This window comes from Musa acuminata, chromosome BXJ1-8 (genome assembly GCF_036884655.1).
Source record: "Musa acuminata AAA Group cultivar baxijiao chromosome BXJ1-8, Cavendish_Baxijiao_AAA, whole genome shotgun sequence".
Classification (NCBI taxonomy): domain Eukaryota; kingdom Viridiplantae; phylum Streptophyta; class Magnoliopsida; order Zingiberales; family Musaceae; genus Musa; species Musa acuminata.
This window is the reverse complement of record NC_088334.1, coordinates 6,247,268-6,265,306: the sequence shown is the minus strand read 5'-3', so window position 1 is coordinate 6,265,306 and position 18,039 is coordinate 6,247,268. Positions and strand designations below refer to the sequence as shown.

General features: G+C 35.2%; 1 protein-coding gene across 5 annotated transcripts in view; it reads right to left on the bottom strand.

The window, feature by feature from the left end:
- Positions 1-525: 525 nt before the first annotated feature.
- LOC135586890 (probable acyl-activating enzyme 16, chloroplastic) overlaps positions 526-18,039 on the bottom strand; it is a 37,629-nt gene continuing 20,115 nt past the window's right edge. For 4 of the 5 annotated variants that reach the window (XM_065078458.1, XM_065078459.1, XM_065078460.1 and 1 more), the window contains 14 exons: positions 17,551-17,762; positions 16,151-16,269; positions 15,700-15,849; positions 15,093-15,160; positions 14,101-14,206; positions 13,727-13,885; positions 13,547-13,600; positions 13,398-13,478; positions 11,879-12,016; positions 9,462-9,621; positions 6,528-6,607; positions 4,021-4,163; positions 1,118-1,175; positions 526-1,012 (listed from right to left, as the gene is read on the bottom strand). In XM_065078458.1, the coding sequence (XP_064934530.1) occupies positions 920-1,012; positions 1,118-1,175; positions 4,021-4,163; positions 6,528-6,607; positions 9,462-9,621; positions 11,879-12,016; positions 13,398-13,478; positions 13,547-13,600; positions 13,727-13,885; positions 14,101-14,206; positions 15,093-15,160; positions 15,700-15,849; positions 16,151-16,269; positions 17,551-17,762 (1,621 nt within the window). In that variant the 3' untranslated portion in view covers positions 526-919. The remainder of the gene's footprint in view (positions 1,013-1,117; positions 1,176-4,020; positions 4,164-6,527; positions 6,608-9,461; positions 9,622-11,878; positions 12,017-13,397; positions 13,479-13,546; positions 13,601-13,726; positions 13,886-14,100; positions 14,207-15,092; positions 15,161-15,699; positions 15,850-16,150; positions 16,270-17,550; positions 17,763-18,039) is intronic. The other variant, XM_065078461.1, reaches the window with a different exon arrangement.

Sequence of the window (18,039 nt, the reverse complement as noted above, 5' to 3'; positions counted from 1 at the left end):
CTTTACATGTGATCTCGAGGCGATAATAACGACATGCACGAAAGCATCCGTAGGCATTGGATTCAGTATATAATGCACGGTGGCTTTTCACATGTCTATTATCCCCTTGAGTTTGTAAATACCGTATCTTTTGCCTTAAGTAAATTATAGTGATATATGTATGATTTATTCTGTGAAAATATTGCTGTGTTGGTCTCCAAAAGAATGCATTAGATTTACATTAAAGGGATAGGTAGAAAGTGAATAGGGAGTACATACTTGATTGTTGTATTGGAAATCAATCCCCATCTTAAGGGCCATCATACTATGTAATAGATGTAAGCTAGTTTAGAGGGTAAATTGTTGATAGTAGTAATATATTTAAATTAATGAAAACTAAAATGTCTAATAATAAAAAATATATCAATACATGCATAAAAGAAATAATCCAACATCCTATGGGCGTCAAATAATTTAGGAGATTTTGTTTATGGAAAACCAATTGGAATGATACAATAATAATATACCTATGCCAGACGGACGATATGACAGTTCATTCAATCAATAATTAAAATATAATGATCAATTAATAATCAACAAGTACCGATCACTATGAACACAGATTCGTCCATCTGTTTTAAACAATAAGAAAGCTCCATAGTTATACTTTTGAGCTCTTTGCCTCTAATCTTTTGAGCTAATAGCAACTTCCAAGGAGCTTTAATCTATAATACATGCATACACAGATTGCAGATTGATGGTGTTAGTGTTGATGATATCTCTGACCCATGATTATTTTTCTTTCACACTTATAAGGCTAGAATTATCAAATCCATTGGACGATGTTACTGTCCCTAACTTCAAATGTCAAGATACATTCCAAGCTTTTATTTCAGCCATTCAACAGATCACAAACAAGAAAAGAGTTTCGAGCAGTAATTTACTTGTATAGCTGCTTAATTTGTTCCCTGTACCGATCTGCAACTTCGTTCCTTTTTACTTTCATGGTTGGAGTCATTAAACCATTATCAATCTGAATACAGAAGTGGAAAAACAAGATTATGATTAAGACATATTTGACATGGTATGGACTAAAAATCATGTTGAGCAAAATAATTGAAATCAGGAAGGAGATTACCGTGAAGGGCTCGTCCACTATCAGTATGGGTCCGATCCGGAAAGAGAAACCAACAGTCCTGCAGTAAAGTAGACATCAGTTTTTCATCCTTTCCTTCCTGTTACTGTTACTAGCTTTGGACATGAAAATTCCTGGGAACTTTAGCTCAGACCTATAGAGATTCTTTTCCAGCTAAACAGGTTTATCGATGGTTAAATTTTTTAATTGACAATTTTGAGCATTCAATCCGTAAGGGAAAAAAAAATGCATTTACCAACATCCTAACTTTTATACATTTGTGCTTTTACTATGTTGCTGTCTTCAATGTATCAAGTGTCATAGTTATGTTAGAACCCTTGTAGAATGTTAGAACCCTTGTAGATTTTAAACTTGGGATTGATCTCGTTAGGGGGATCGATCTCCTTGGAACTCTATAGGGGTTCCTCCCTCCAAGTTGCTGCTCAAAGGCTGCAGAAAAGATTCATCTATTGCTTATCAAAAGATGATGAATATATGACAATTTATAAGGTTTTTAAACCCTAACTCCTAATAGGACTCCTACTCAATTAAGACTCCTACTCAAGACTCCTAATAGGACTCCTACTCAATACTCCTATTCCTTTACAACTCCTAATTCTTCTCTAAGAAATAACCTCCAAACCCTAGCTGACATCTTCACCTCTTTAATAGGGGTCGGCTTAGGTAGGTTTTACATGAATGCCTCTCTTAATTAGGACTCTCCTAATTAGAGTCCTAACAAGTTCCTCTGCTTGTTTGATGCAATCATAAAGTTCATTGGTGTATCATCAAATGTTGCTTAATTGCTGTTGAAATCAGGTATCATAAGGAACTGAACTGCAAATAAGGATAGCAATAGAAGACTTTAAAATGTCACAGTTGAACTGATGAGACAATGCTATTTGCAACACTATATTACACGACATTTCACCCGGTGAGCTGATGAAGAAAAGGTTTCTCTAGGCATTTTATCAGAAACTTGGGAGAATATGAAAATAAAATTATATGCCAGTTCTGTGAAATTAGTTAGACATTGAAATCTGATCAGCAACAATTAAGGTTGAAATATGCATCTAAAAAGGAGAGATGGCATGCATTGGTCAGATGACTTGCACAACAACTTTTAACATTGCACATTGGTTGTGAGGAGTTGAAAGATGGAGGGAAGAAAAGAAGAAAAAATCTCCTGGTTGTGAAGTTCAAAAATTCAGGATTTTGAAAAAGAAAAAGAAAACAGAAAACCTGTGTTTATCTAGTGATATCGAGAGGAGAGGATAAAGGGTTTCCATTGACAACCAAATTTATCTCTTCAGCTTTTCTCTCACACTGCTTCCAACCCGCTCAACCAATCATATGGATAAGAGAAATGGACATGAAAGTAGCTCTTACGGTTCAGTTTGTCAAGGATTGTGACAATCCCAATTAGTTCAATGGTGAGTAGCTAAAGTGCAGAAAGGAAAGATCAGAACTAAGAAGCTTAAAGATGCATAGAAGATAGGGATTAAGGTTCCAGACGGATAAAAGTGTAAAAATAATAAGTATCAGGTACTTGAGGAACAATGTGAAAAACTGAGGATGTTGGTCAGTGGGTGATATCCTCAATTTCATTATGGCCGGACAAGATTCTGAAACAATGTAAAGTCTGCCTGCAAAATTTGGGAATGTATTGTTGTTATATACAAATTTGGGAAAGGAATCACTTGTTTCACTTACATGGAATGCTTCATGCAACAACTGTGCAATTGTTCTTTAATAATCAAACACTTGAGCTAGTATCAAGAATTAAAATACTGGTCTAATACCGGTTTCAGCACCATGCTGAACCAACATGATATTGGTATCTGGCTAGTATAAGGTCTTTCTCAGTTGATTCATGCATTCTGGTGAGTTTTGTTACAAGTTGTTTATATTGCATGGTAAAGCTCATCCCAAAAAAGATGATGTCGTATGATCCACATCAGAAACATAGCCTATAAAATTAGCCAACTTAAAGAATATGTGCACATGATGCAGTTAGTGCCAAAATTTTGATTCCACATTTTCTGGCGAGACAGATGCACAAAAGGTAAAATGTCTTAAAAATGTCGAGCTGTTCTAGCAATCACCACCTTGCAATCCCAGATAAGGCATGACAGCCATTGTTACAAGCATGTCATAGACATGGGCAATGAACTACTCGACTATCAAGAAACATTCATCACATCCCTCGATCACCGCAACATAATGGCAAAGATGATAGACAAACTTTAGTACTTAATAACAAAGAAACTAAAAAAGTCAAGTATTTTATGATTAATATACATATTGCCTCACATGAAGAAAAGAAAGTTATTGAAATACTTAAGAGTTAAGACATTGTTATACAAAAACTGTTCGAAAGTGATAATCGAGTACCCATGCATTTTGTGTCGAACATCAACTGGAAGAATGAGAAACATAGAGAAGGAGACAGTTACTACATGATATAAACCAAAAGAGCCTGATCATATGGCAATCAACAATGTTAAAGTCATTTTCAGGTTTTTCATTAAAAAAAAAAAGAGAAATATCAACTCATAAAATCATCATGTTTACAACAAAACTGGCACATATTAAGAGATAGTAGACAATGTTCAGGATTAATTGTATAAATACTAAAAGTAGACCAAAGATATGGAACCAAAGTGGAAGCAACAGTGACTTACAGATGAGAGAATACTGGGTTACATGAAATTTGTATTATACATAATTTCATACAAAAGCTAGACTTACAAAAAGAAAGAAAGAAATCTGGCAGAAGTGGGAACAAAGACCATGCTATTAGAAGCTAACAAATTAAATAGTGTCATGGTTTGTTAAAACTTAAAAGTACCTCAAACATTGGTATGGAGACAACACATAAAAGCAAAGCGAATAATAGATCTTACCAAGTTTTTAACTCATCATATAACAGGCTCATCATCTTATTTTCACTCAGCTCAGAGTCATCATTTACAATTGACTGCCTTCGAGCTACTGCTAAAACTTCATCTTTGTTTGGGACAATTATAGCTCCAAGCCTCCGTTGATCCTACATACAATTTGTGCCAATAAGCTACCAAAGATGTTACAAGCTAGCACAATGCTACAAAGTTTCATAAGGAAGCTAACATAAGGAAAACATAACAGTTAGTCACTTGTTATGAAAGGACAATCATGATTTAAAACCCGAATGTACTAGTCCATACCAAACTGTGTTTACTGGTCCAAAGAAGAAGCAGTGCATGGACCAACCCAATCTGTACAGTACTGGTTCATACGAGGTGGACCATGTGATAAGGTCATAGTACCGGGCATACTTGTAGGTTTTCTTACTTTGCAATGTCGAATCAAATGATAAGCACTGTCTGGTCAATTGACCCGTCCCATTATCTAAAAAGTCCAAGCTTCATGCCTATTTGGTTCCTTCGACACATTACTTTAGTGATCTAGAACATGTTGCCATGAGGAGATTGTGCTTCTTCATCTTAGTGATGAACAAAGCATTAATTCAAGCTGGATCTGTGTCTCAAGCCAAATCCACGCAGATCTTATCAGTGCCCACCATCATGGTCATACAACTTGTACTTGATCAGGTCACTCATACCAATAGGCACCAATTGTACATCTCAAGCCCCACACAAAAAAGTAAATACCATAACCATTTGTTGTTCTCTAATTTACAAGAAAGCCACATGATGTTCCTCTGTTTATCCACAATTGGCACAAACCTATTAACAACGATTCCCTGGAATATCACAAGTGGATACTTTAGATTTATATTATTGATCTCTAGTGCCAATTGCATTCTGAGGAACTACGCCATTAATTTTGGTATAAGTAGGACTGTAGGAGACTTTTACTTTTAAGGTATGGCTTGTAATATACATAACACATGTATCATATGCTGATATTTTGCAATTTCAGAAGGTTTCTGCTTATATATTTTTGATATATGGTTCATACAGGATCTTTGAAAATGTATTAGTTTATTATTGAAGCAAACATACATTAAAAAACTGAGTTTAATATGGTTTGGATGGATACAGAATTAGAACCCACCGATCTAACTAATATGGACCAGTATGGCAACAACACTTACTATGGTCAATACAAGCATGGCAATGGTCCAACCAAACATCAGTTTTATACCGGACCGAGATTTAAAGCTTCAGATAGAATGAATTCATAAGTCAACAAACAAATTATTTTCAAGTCGTATTATTTTGGGAAAGCCATGATAAACCAAACATACATTTTGTTTTTGCTCTGTTTCTCTTTAGATTTGCACAGAAAATGAAATGCATGGATTTTGAAAACATTGTGGGTGTATTAATTATTAAAGCTTAAAAAGTTTGTTAAATCTGAAGATGCCTTGCAGATTTTTTAAAATGGAAGTACAAAAACTCACTAAAATCTGATAAAATACAAGTACAAAGTTTCCTAAATCTTTTAACTGGGATGGACATACATGGATTTAGAAAACAGGACTGCTGTTTTAAAAGTTCTCTAAACTTTGGAAATGTCCATTACATTTCTTAAATGAAAGGATAATCTAATATAGAATCTATCTTGTGCAGGCACTCAAAACGATAGCCACACATTGTGATGCTCAGACAGGCAGCAAGCAAGTTCAAAAGTCAGAAAGAGGACCAAAGGATGATAGAGTCACACTTGTAGAACTGGTTAATACAATGCTCTACAGGCTTCCTATTTCAATCAGTACTAGAACCAACTTCCTCTGGAACTTAAAGGTCAGTTTTTTGTTTTTTGCATTTTTTTATTGGTACAGGGTGTTATGGTTGGTATACTGCCAAGTACACCAGACTGTATCAGGACCATATGATCCAGTTACAGTCAGTAAATAGTTTTTTTTGCCTTTTCAATTGGTATCGAGAGGTACAGGTTAGTGTACTTTGCCATATACCAGATCATACTAGTTTGGTAGATTGCTGAAACCAGTACTGGACCAAGATTTAAAATCTTGGAATATACACAATCAATTTGACAACACTTTTTTTATATGAAGAATGATTTTTTTTTAATTTTATATCACTGGAATGAAGAATTGGTGTCTAGCAAGAGTAGTTAGCGAAACCTACATATGTGGCATAAGGTAAAAACTTTTCAAGGACATCAAACAAGACACTCATTCACTTCTTTGCAATTTAAACATAAGTACAGATCGACAATGAGTTTCTCTTCAAAATTACCACTCATAAAATTTTAGTACTGATTGAGACAATTAATAAAAACTTTCACGAACATCAATTAAGATATGCATTCACTTCCATGGAATGCAAGCATAAATACAAAGAATGCTCAATTTAGTTTGTGTTCTCTTTAAATAATACATATTAAATCTATAACTTATTTTCCAAGTCTAGAACCATAATAATGGGTAGTACTCCTTTACCTGACCAATGACCACAATTTGTTGTATCAAACTACTTCGCATGGCAGCAGCCTCGAGCTCTGTTGGTTCAACATTCTCACCTAGAAAGTTTCCAATCAAGTCAAAATACTATGAAAGACCGGACGCAAAAGAAGCATAAATTTGTAGATAGTATCCTATATTCTCCTGGTTTTTATTATCATGATAGGAGAACATTTGAATTAAACAAAATATTTGATACCCATAGACAAGGGTATAGTTAGCTAGAATATAATGAAATATGTGAGGCAAAGAAATTTCGAAGTCAAAGATGGTTGCAATAGTTTTTACATCCTTCAATAGTATAATCGTGTGTGATCATGTTCAGCAAACACTCACAAACTGCCATGATACGAAACAAAACCACTTATTCAATGTATTAGTTTACCTTTGTAAACCTCCTATCACCAAGCAAAAGTAAAAAACAGTTAGGTGTTTGCTTCATGCAATGGGAGGGAACAATTAATCAAATACCGGTTGGATTGACATGCCTGGACCAGCCCAAATCAGGTGGTTCGGTCTGGTCTATATATCATATATTTTTTCTCTTAGGGTTACGGATTAGGGATGCATGATTTCTCATGCTTGCCATGAGGCCCACAGTTGCTCGTCGCCCCATCCGGTACACTTCCACCTCCTTTCCTCTTCCACTGTCTTGTCCTCTTCTCTTCTTCCTTCTTCTTCCTCCTTGTCCTCCATCAGCTCCTCTTCTTCCTTTCTCTTCCTCCTTCCTCTTCTCCTTCTTCTCCTTCCTCCTCTCTTCAGCACATATAAGTGTCTTGTGTGTTGATACACCGGTGCATTTGGTATGTACCGATCCAGCCAAGGACCTATCTATAGTACCCCAGTACGAGATTGCATAGGGCTCAGCTAGCATGAATGAAAAAACGACTCCTCGACTTCACCCTCCCATGCCCATCAACCACTGTCCGCTGCTGACTGTACACTCATTGCCCACTCTGGTGCATCTTCTCCTCCTTCACGACCTCCTCTTCTTCCTTCTTATTTTTCATCATTTTCCTCCCCTCCTCTCCCTACCCCAACAATACTGTGGTATGTTATGATGCACCATACGTCAATACATCCGGTCCAGCCATGGACTGGCACAGGTCCAATAACTGAAATTGCAAACCTTGCTCATGACCAGCAGTGTGATAATTTGGTCATTTTTCTTAGAGTATGATGCATCTTATGACTTACATCATCAGTATAATGATGACAATAGCAACTCAATTACATTTCAGCAGAGCCATACGTGTCATGATCATTCTTGTCTGCAACACGGGTTGTCAATGACGATGAGACTGTGATTGCTACCATGTTGTTACATTAGTGAACACATTGTTTGACAATATCAAATGTCATGGGAGTATTTTCATGCACAAGTCCTTCAGGATTATAATTTTGAACCACCTCTCATGAATCAAAGGTGATTATTTGGTAGTGATATGCTGGTATGGAATTAAATTTTTTGATTTGCTTTTCTTTATATACTGTTCATAATCCACACTTAAAACATCTTTTGATTCATTATTTACTCGTTACTTAGTCAACACTTATGTATATTTACTGATTAATAAGACTTCTTAGGTCAATTTTAATAAAAAAGATAAAAACTAAACCTAATTTTTGGGTCCACTGGCTGGTCCAGACCAGCCAGACCTGTACTGCTCGGTATGCGGGTGTATTGACATATGATACACCCCCATTATACTGATACTGTACTGGTCCACTCAGGGACAAGTACGGATCTTAGACCAATATCTCAAAACTTGCTTGGTGTCAACCGCTACAATCAGCATACCAGCAAGGTATGGTCAGTAACACTTGGGGATTGAGATTATGCCTGCAAGTGATGTTGACATAGTACTGCAAGTAAGTCTCATATTTAGGAATATGATGATATCAGCAGGTATTGTTATTCAACATAATAGTGTATAATGGTCCCATGGTTGGTTCAAACAAAAGTATAAATGCTTCCACGTTAATAGTTCAAGGGATGCCAATTTCTTCAATAAATGGTGCAGCATGACTTAGTCTATGAGATGCACAAGGTAGCACACAAGCATGATTAAAATTCTTTAGCTGTTTAGCATTTTCGATCTTGAATTATCATGACATATAATTGCTAATCCAATAGCGTCTTTATGTTTACAAGCAAGTCTTTGAAAAGAAAAAAATGAAACACAGGGCAAGTGTTGCCACAATTGGCATGGATGAAGATTTTGGATCTTTTAATGAGAGACATTAACTACTGCAAACCGTAATGAATAGGAGCTCAGGTCTAAGAATATTTATGAGAAAATATAAATAAAGCCAGTTACTTTCTGTTATCATTAACTGAATTAACAAAAGCCAAAATTAAAAAAAAAATCTAAATCTTTATATGCATAATCTAATAAGGATTTATCAAATAATTGATGTAATTGCTATGATCCGTTCATTATAAGATATTAAGATGCATTAGTAGCCTGTTGTGTTTTTCTATTACTTTTTTTATTTTGCTTTTGCCTCTCTAGAGATGTACCTAATCTTTGCTCATGTACACAAAAACTAAACTACTTTTGGATCCATTAGTTCCAGAAAACTGAATGTGTCTGTCATCACAACAATTTTGTGTCATATTACTTTCCAGCATGTTGTGCTCTTGTCCATTTACTAAGAAACTTATACAAGAACTTTTGCCGCTTCTATTTCTACAGAATTGTACTATCTTCAAGATCTTAGTTCTTATCAAAAAGTAACTTCTTATGCAAACCACATCTAATAATCTTCACTAATGATTATAATCTCTGTAGGTTACAATTTAACATGTTTAATAAAGCCATAGTCAAAGCAAAGTGCAGATAAAGATTTATAGTTTTACATAACAACTGAAGAAGAGCATTTACATACGAAATTTGCTTTTGGATATACCTGTGCTAAGAACTATTGTGTCCTTTGATCGTCCTTCAAGAACAATCATTCCCCCACAGTTACGACTCCTCCCCATGGAATGCATCGGTATAATCCAACCTATATCACCAGTGTTAAACCAGCCCTCTTCATCTACAGCTTCACTTGTAGCAGATGGATTCTATGGGCAATGAACAATATAAGACCATTAAGAGGAAGGTGTCCTTTTCAACACAAGTTGATTCAACTTCCAAATGATCCTCTCTATTATTAAAAATTTATTAGGTTCACTTCTTCTTTGTCTGGAGACATTCACAAATTTTAGAAGGATAAACACCAGCATAAATGTGATAAACATATTTTATTGTCAGACAAACAGTATCATTGGGTTCATTACTATATATGTTACACAAAATCAACTGTTGTTTTTTCCACAAATAATTCATGAAGAGCCATTTGGATCAAAATGAAATATGAAACACTTCAGCCATATTTATGATATCCTAAATTCCTGATACATGATAAGAATATGACAAGATATTTTTGGACTATGGACCAGCAAAGAAACTTGTCAGGTGTTCTAAAAGTCTAAAACTACTAAAGACAACTAATTATAGATAGTTCTAATTCCATTTCCACATCTCCAAAAGAAAAGTTAAAACTTCCAATGCTTCGAGAGTGTATAACTTCCATCAACAACTAGCCAATTCCAGGGCCATCATACACTTCCGCACCACACACACACGAGAAGAACAGAAGGCAAGGTTAACCAGGTAAGTGATAGAACACTGTATTTCTGCATCTCCTAGTTGTGACTGCATGTCAGCCGGACTCCAGGATTCAAATCAGGAACTGGACTACTAAAATTGATGACCAGAAAGCTCACTGGACAGAATGCTTAATTATCACCCTGATCCTATAGTCATCGAGATTCAAGTGGAAGCATCGTCTGCTCCTCACCCGCATATGTATTGCAATCATGAAAGAACTGTTTCTGGCATTCAAACATACAATCCTCAATCTATTTTGATCCTACCATAATCTATTTTGTGAAAGAGACACCCGATTAATTCCATCAGCCATTGGAGGAGATCGTCTGTCAACAAATGAATATTACTTTATCGGCCTCAGCTTGCAAATTCGTCTCCTTCCCCTTTATTTTCTCACTCATCTCTTCTCTTTCCCTCCAATAAGTGTACCAGCATGTCTTAAATCACATGAGATTAGATCAGTGGGCGCTGATAACATAGTGATGCAAGGTGGGGTGGTGAGGCACATCAAAAAAGATAGCAAATATATAGTGATAAACAACAGCAAAATGCTGGCTTTGAAGAGTAGAAAGGAAGAATATTGGTTAGAAATAGGAGGAAACATAAGAGGACTAAGAGATAACATTAGGACCAACTAGCACTCGAAAACAACTAAATTTCTATTGATTCATATAAAGAACTCTAAATAAATCATCAGCACCCTTTTCTTAAATATATCTTTGTAACTTCTAATAATGTATTCCAGTTTCCTTAAGTACAAGACAACACCAATATGGGACAGGAATTTTACATCACCTGTTTGCCAATACCTTTTTCAATTCTAAGTTTCCAATTGCCTCATGATGATCCAATTCTAAGATGGTTGAATTGTGTTAGAACCAGTGTCTGCCATACCGAATCGTACCGCCCAGTACGGGCGGTACGTACCAGTCCGACAGGCCAGCGGTACGCAGACCGCCCGGTACCGGTCCGCACTGTAGCTCTTGAGTCCTAACAAATTGAATTTGGAGTCCTAACAAATTGGCTCTAGTCGACCTGGTTCCCTAAAAGTCTTCATATTGAATTTGGAGTTTCTTGGTTAATGAGCTCTTGAGCCCATGAAGAACCACACTGAACTACTCTTGTATTTAGAATTTTGATTTTTAGACGAGCCCATTAAAAGAAAGAAGACGAAAAAGATGGAGAAGAGGAAGAAGAAAATGTACACTCCTCTTTTTTCAGTTTTCTCCACCCTCTCCCTCTCCCCCTTCCTCTTCCCTTTTTTGTCTTTTCAGCAGCACATTATCTTTGTATGCCCAAAATCTATATCATGGAATCCTGTTTTGCCTGGACCGATCAGGGCATGAATTAGTATGGAGACTTGATCCATTTCAGGCTGCCCAGTTCAATTCAATTATCATATATACCACCACCATCTGCCTCATTGTCCGCTGGTTGCCTCTCATCAGGTAATCCCCCTCCTCTTCCTTCCTATTCCTCCTACTCTTCCTTCTTATCTACTGGCTGGAAATAGTACTGTAAGCTTGTCTACTGACAGCATTGATGTTTTCATAATGCAGTTCATATGTCATTCAAATGATGGTTGCATAGTGTCGTTCACATCTCAAAAATGTTTTAGTTCCATTTGTAGACTGCAAGTTTCAATTAATTCATATCATTAAATTTTACCTTGTAGTAACCTTTCATGACTTGTGGCCCTTTGACTTTGACAATGCCTTTTAAACCATCTGGAAGAACCTCACCAGTTTTCATATCCACTATTTTGATTTCTGTGTACTTAAGCGGGTGGCCAATTGTGCCAAGAACCTTCAAATGTAAAAGAATAAAAATTCAAAATTTCATTAAAAAATTAGCATTAGAGTAAAATGTGAAGATTGAAAGCAAATTCTAAATGAAAATGCAAACAAACAAAAAAGGGGAAGTAAAAAATCAAAACAACAATATAACAGGGTTTTTCTAGTACAATTTTGTTCCCTGACATGGCCCAGATAAAATATGCATATATCTTGCATATTACATGGAATGGTTCTGGTGACATGCCATATAATTCAGTTAAAATTACCAGCAAAATTCCAATTTATATTCTTAAAAATATCTAATTCAAGTTATTATTTGGTGCAAGCAATCATGCATATGGAGTCATACCACCATAGGACTTTTCATTGGGTAGTGACTTACTCTTTTTGTTTCAACAGAAAGTTTCTTCCTAAGAAGTTTTAACTGCAAGATGGATAAAGAACATCACCACCCATAATTGTGAATCAAAGTAGTTTTTAATTTGTAATACATAATTAAAGATCTACTTCATTCTACATAAGAATAACTGAATAACTATGGTCATTAAATAAGAATCCTCCTTTGAAAATTATGTTTAATTAAATAGTAAAGAACACAACATTTCCTTTCTGTCGGAAACACAAAAAGTAACAAACTTTTAGCAGATTTACGGTACATTGGAGCCTTCATCAGGCATAGAATGCCTAAGTAGTTTCTCAAACTTCACTTCTCTTTTCCCCAACATATGTATGTGCCAGTTTAGGAACACACATCATTTTAAGATATGCATATACATTTGCAAATGTAAACTCTTCAATAATTTGGCCAAAGCAACTAACCAGGATTATGAACTAAGGACATAAAGCTTTTTCCCCCTTCCAAAAAGAAGGGTTTGTAGTTCATGTGTACACAAGTATGCCAACATACTCGCGCATACAAGAATTCCAACATACAAGCATTCGAACATGCTCATACAAGTATTCCAACATACTCAAGCGTGTTAACTACTCTCTTTCTCATATTTGAAATTTTGGGTTTCTGACGTGCACACAAGTATTCCAACTTACTCATGCATGCTGAGGGGATATAAAGTAAGAGACCATTCTATAGCATTTAATAGGATAGACCCAAAAGTTAGTTAACCATTAATTGCACAGTTGCTGAAAAGCTGCAATCTGTAAATAAAGAGGACTTAGTGGGCTGGCAACCTTGATATGGGTTCATGATTCTCAGAGAAACTCTGGATTTTCTTTGTTATTTTCCAATTCCATTAGCAAAATATTAATCAACCAGTAAATAATGAATCCTAAATTATCACCATTTGTTAGTTAACAATGGACATTGGTACATGGAAAATTATTTACAAACACATTTCTGCATCACAAAGAATTCCTAAAATAAAGCAACATACATTGCAAGATGGCCGTCGAGCAGCTACAACAGGAGAAGTTTCTGTTAGACCATAACCATTCTGCACCTTAACACCAATAGCCTGAAACAGAGTTGTCAATAAACTACGGTCCTTAATGCTACAATAACACATCATTTAAGGATTCTAACCTCAAAAAACCGGTCAATATGCGATGGTAAACTCGCACCACCACTTATACCAGCCTGCAATGTGGCAAACAAATCTCTGCAATTTACTCAAGACATCAAAATGCATAAAATAGTTTTTGATTATAATCAAAAAGCAAAGTAGACTGCTGATTCTAATGCAAAAGTTCTATATTCTAGTACCTTTGATATTCCAATTGCAGAATGAATTTTGCTATAAACTAGCTTCATTGCCAATGTATGCAGTGGCCAGAGAAGTACAGCAACAATTCTTGCCCACAACCAGTCTTTCACAACTATAATTAATGATTCTTGAATGTGTTCTTTTGTTAAGAATCCACCCTTCACAAATAAAGTGTTTCTCACTCGAAAAATAAACATAAGATAATAAAAATAATTTGATAAGTTTTCCGCGTAGACATTCTAGTAAGTGAAGTAGTGAACAACTGGCAATGATTTTAGATCAATCGAGTCAAGTCCTAAAGAGCTTCAGAAAGTTGGACATAATAATGTAACCAGTAATGGAGTCATTAGTTGATGAATTAAGCATAACCCACCTCATAAATCCTCTTGGCTTCCATGTATAACAAACTAACTTTAATTAACATAAGTGCAACAAACTTCCGAGCACCAGAGCTTGAAGATATCTGCTTCTGGATTGAACTGCAGAAAAGAAAAAAACAAAAATGTCACTGCAACCTTTATTTATTGAACTCTGTCAAGGTTGATACTTGATACAAGCCCAAATTAGCACTGTATTCTTTTTCCCATGGAACAAAATTCTCACTGAACAATTTTATCGAACTTGCATGATAGTGTTCCACATGTGAGCAAATAATCTCCCATTAAAATGATCCAAGAACTCTACAAACTATAAGTAAGATTTTTTAGATTTCCAGATTATATGATTTGTCAGCAATTCAAGAACTCATGAACCAACATGAGTAATTCATACTCAAGAAGCAACCATTATCTCCTGCCACTGCTTTTTATATCTTTAAAAAATTAATTTCCTTTCATTATATTAATCAGTATATAAGCTCACACATAAACTAGAATTCGAACCTGAGACCCATCAAATGTACAACAATGAACTAACCAACCTAGACATACCTTTTCGCCATGGAAAGAACTAACCTGCATTAGTTGGTGACTCAAAACAAAAATGATCAGACTTCAGAGACAATTCTACAAAGACCAAACAAATTTAATCCAGTCCAGTTCAGCTTCAGGGATAATGCATATCATTTTTCATTTCTAAATAATAATCAGGAGATATATATAAATATATATATATATATATATATATATATATATATATATTTATTTATTTTTATATATATATATATATATATATATGTATATACATATATATATATATATGTATATACATATATATATATATATATGTATATACATATATATATATATATATACATACATATATATATATATACATACATATATATATATATATACATATATATATATATGTATATATATATATATATATAAACTACATTTAGAAGAATCTCCAAAGAAAGCTGACCTGTAAAGTGTTTCATAAACCAGGGGAACAGAAATAAGATACTGAGGTTGATAGAGCTTCAAGTCATCCTGTCAAAAGAAAAAAAGAATAAATAGGAGGGAAACTTTTGGGTAAGGGAAGCAGGGAGGGTAGTGAGGTGAGCAAGTTGTGCATGGACAAGCCTTTACTAAGGACTTCTGTCAAACCCAGTCTAACCAGCTGACTTCAGGCTTACAGTGTTGGGATGGCCTGGCTAGATGGCCTTGGACCTAAACCAGGTCATAAAAAATGGCTTGAAAAATTCAACTTTGGTTGAGTCATGCTTCATTCCAGTTCATCCAAGTAGTAGTGAAGAGACGGAGAGGAAGAAGAGGAGACCCTTCTTCCTTCCCTCCAGCATCTCTGATCTCTGGTCTGACCTCTACCCTTAGCAAGAAAAAAGAATAAGAAGATCTTTTATCTAATGGGAAACACCTATTCTCTTTTTTTTTAATTTTTACTAGATATACAAGGTGCACAGGGTGGTACATCAATCAGTATTGCCGGCACCATGCTGGTGGTACATGCTCGGGTGCAAATGCTCGACTCAGATGCACTAATCAATAGGAGTAAGGATGCAAAACTCTACCTTCAACCTTTTAATGTTTGTGTAAACCTGCTCAATCCCATAGGTAAATATAAAATACTCAGCTGCACGCTCATATGCATGCCATGTTGGCAGCATACTCAAGAAACGGTCTCCGGCTTCTGCAGGCACAATGTCCCACAAGTTCTTTATCTACAACAAAAAATGCACAGAGAAGAAAAAATAAGAACCACATAGGAGACAAGGAAGATTATAACAATGTACACACTCACAAAGCCACGTGCAAATTACAAGTACAACAGAAACTTCCATGCCTAGTTAACTTATATTGCAGTTGGTAAGTTGGGATGGTATCTGTATGTCAGTCATAGGCATCATACACAAAAGATAAATTTCTATAATATATGACATTACGAGGCGAAATTATGAGAAGATAATATTCAAGACTGAAGATTAAGCAATACAATAACAATCATGAAAAAGGTTTTCAGACCTGATGCAAAAGATTCTGATGCGTAAGCATCACACCTTTGGGAATACCACTTGTTCCACTTGTATACATTAGTGTAGCAACATCTTCAGGGTTGATGGCTTCATAAACATACTTCTGGCCTATAAAATGTCACTTGCTGTTAATTGCAATTTAGATATTAAGCACAATATAAAACATGCAGACTGATCATTTTAAAAATATAATTTCATCTATCTTAAGATAAAGTGGTGAGAAAATGGACCTTGGATAAAAATACCAATTGCTCCACTTCTTCATATTATGGACAGCCTGATTGCAAGGAGGATAGACTTATATATATGACAGGCCGAAACCATGCCAACAAGTAAGATGGAGTAACATGTTTAGGTATACTAGCACTTATCAGACTCTTATCGGTATGAAAATGGAAACTTTGTGATAGATGATAATGTTGGCCTGGAGTACTACAACGTCAAAACTTGAAACCTGTGACAGACAATCTAGGTGGCCTTGAGTAACACCATAAACTCATCTTTGTAATTTAAGCGGGAATATAGCCATCTAAGTTTGTAAATTCTAATTGAAAATGAGAAAAATTAGCTTTACAGAATGAAGGCGCTAGGGTTCAAAAACTTCTTTTTTTTTTGAAACAAAACAAAAGGACACACAAGCAAAGAAAATAGTTGAAGCAACTAAATTGGTGTTAGTAGCATCTTGCTTTGTACATATAGTCCACAAAATACCCTAGAAGTTTTAGAGACAAATATGGCAATGCTATTCCCTTCTGTTTGAAGGCACTGCTAGCTATTAACATAGGAGAATTGCTTTACTGTTTACACAACTAAAACTTTTAGCACATTGTAAGACAATAGAGATACCTTTTTATGATGCAAGCTGTTCACTTTGCAACAAACTTTGCATCTTTAGTTTTGTTGCATTTTCTGCATAAACTATATGATGTTATTGGCACATTTTTATGTTGCAAGTCGATCCTTTATCGAAGATCAAAGCACCTCTATCTAAATTTTTGAAGCAAACTAAGCTTCCCTAACTATATTATCAATGGAATTTGAGGCACATACTAAGACCTCAATGTTCACAACTTGTAGCAGTCGTCTCCTTGAGCATCGATTCATATTGATGCGAAGCATGAAAAATGTGCAGAAACTAAAGGATGGCAAGTAATTCATCTTTAGGACTTAAGTCATATCATAATATAGCATAATTACTAGAAAGCAGTCACTAATAATTACTCCAGGAACATAGCTTAGCAGATTGATTACACTTCATATATGCCACTGCATATTCTAGAGAATGTCAAGGGAATCCACTAATTGCCCAATGTGGGATTCATTTTTCTTGCCAAATGCTCTACAGGTCAACACATGGAAAATATTTAAGCATAACATAAATAGATGTACCTGTCGGCCAAGAATGAAGCAATGCATGGCGGCTTTGTTGTCCTAGTTCCACAATATCCTTGTACTCATATATAGGCATTTCATCCACAAATTTGCTTTTAAGGTGTGATTTCTCGCCCCAAAGTAGAACAACGAATCTTATATGAGCCCTTGTAATGAAGGATTCTGCAAGCCTGTTGAAAAATTGAGGATTGTCGACAACAAGTGCATCACTGTTACAACAAATTACAAAAAGTCAGTTATTATTAAAACACATGCAAAAAAATATTATGTCTCACAAAATAATAAAGGTTCAGATTCTAATGATTAACTTTCTATGGTATAGGTAGTCAAATTATGCAATAAAATAATGTTTACATGGCACAATAATAGCCATGCATTTTAAGAGATCAATTTCTTAAAATGATATTGGCATTGTTTCTAATTGTTCTACATCAACCATATAGAGTCTATTGTTTAACTCAGTGATTGAAATTTCAGTTGGCACAG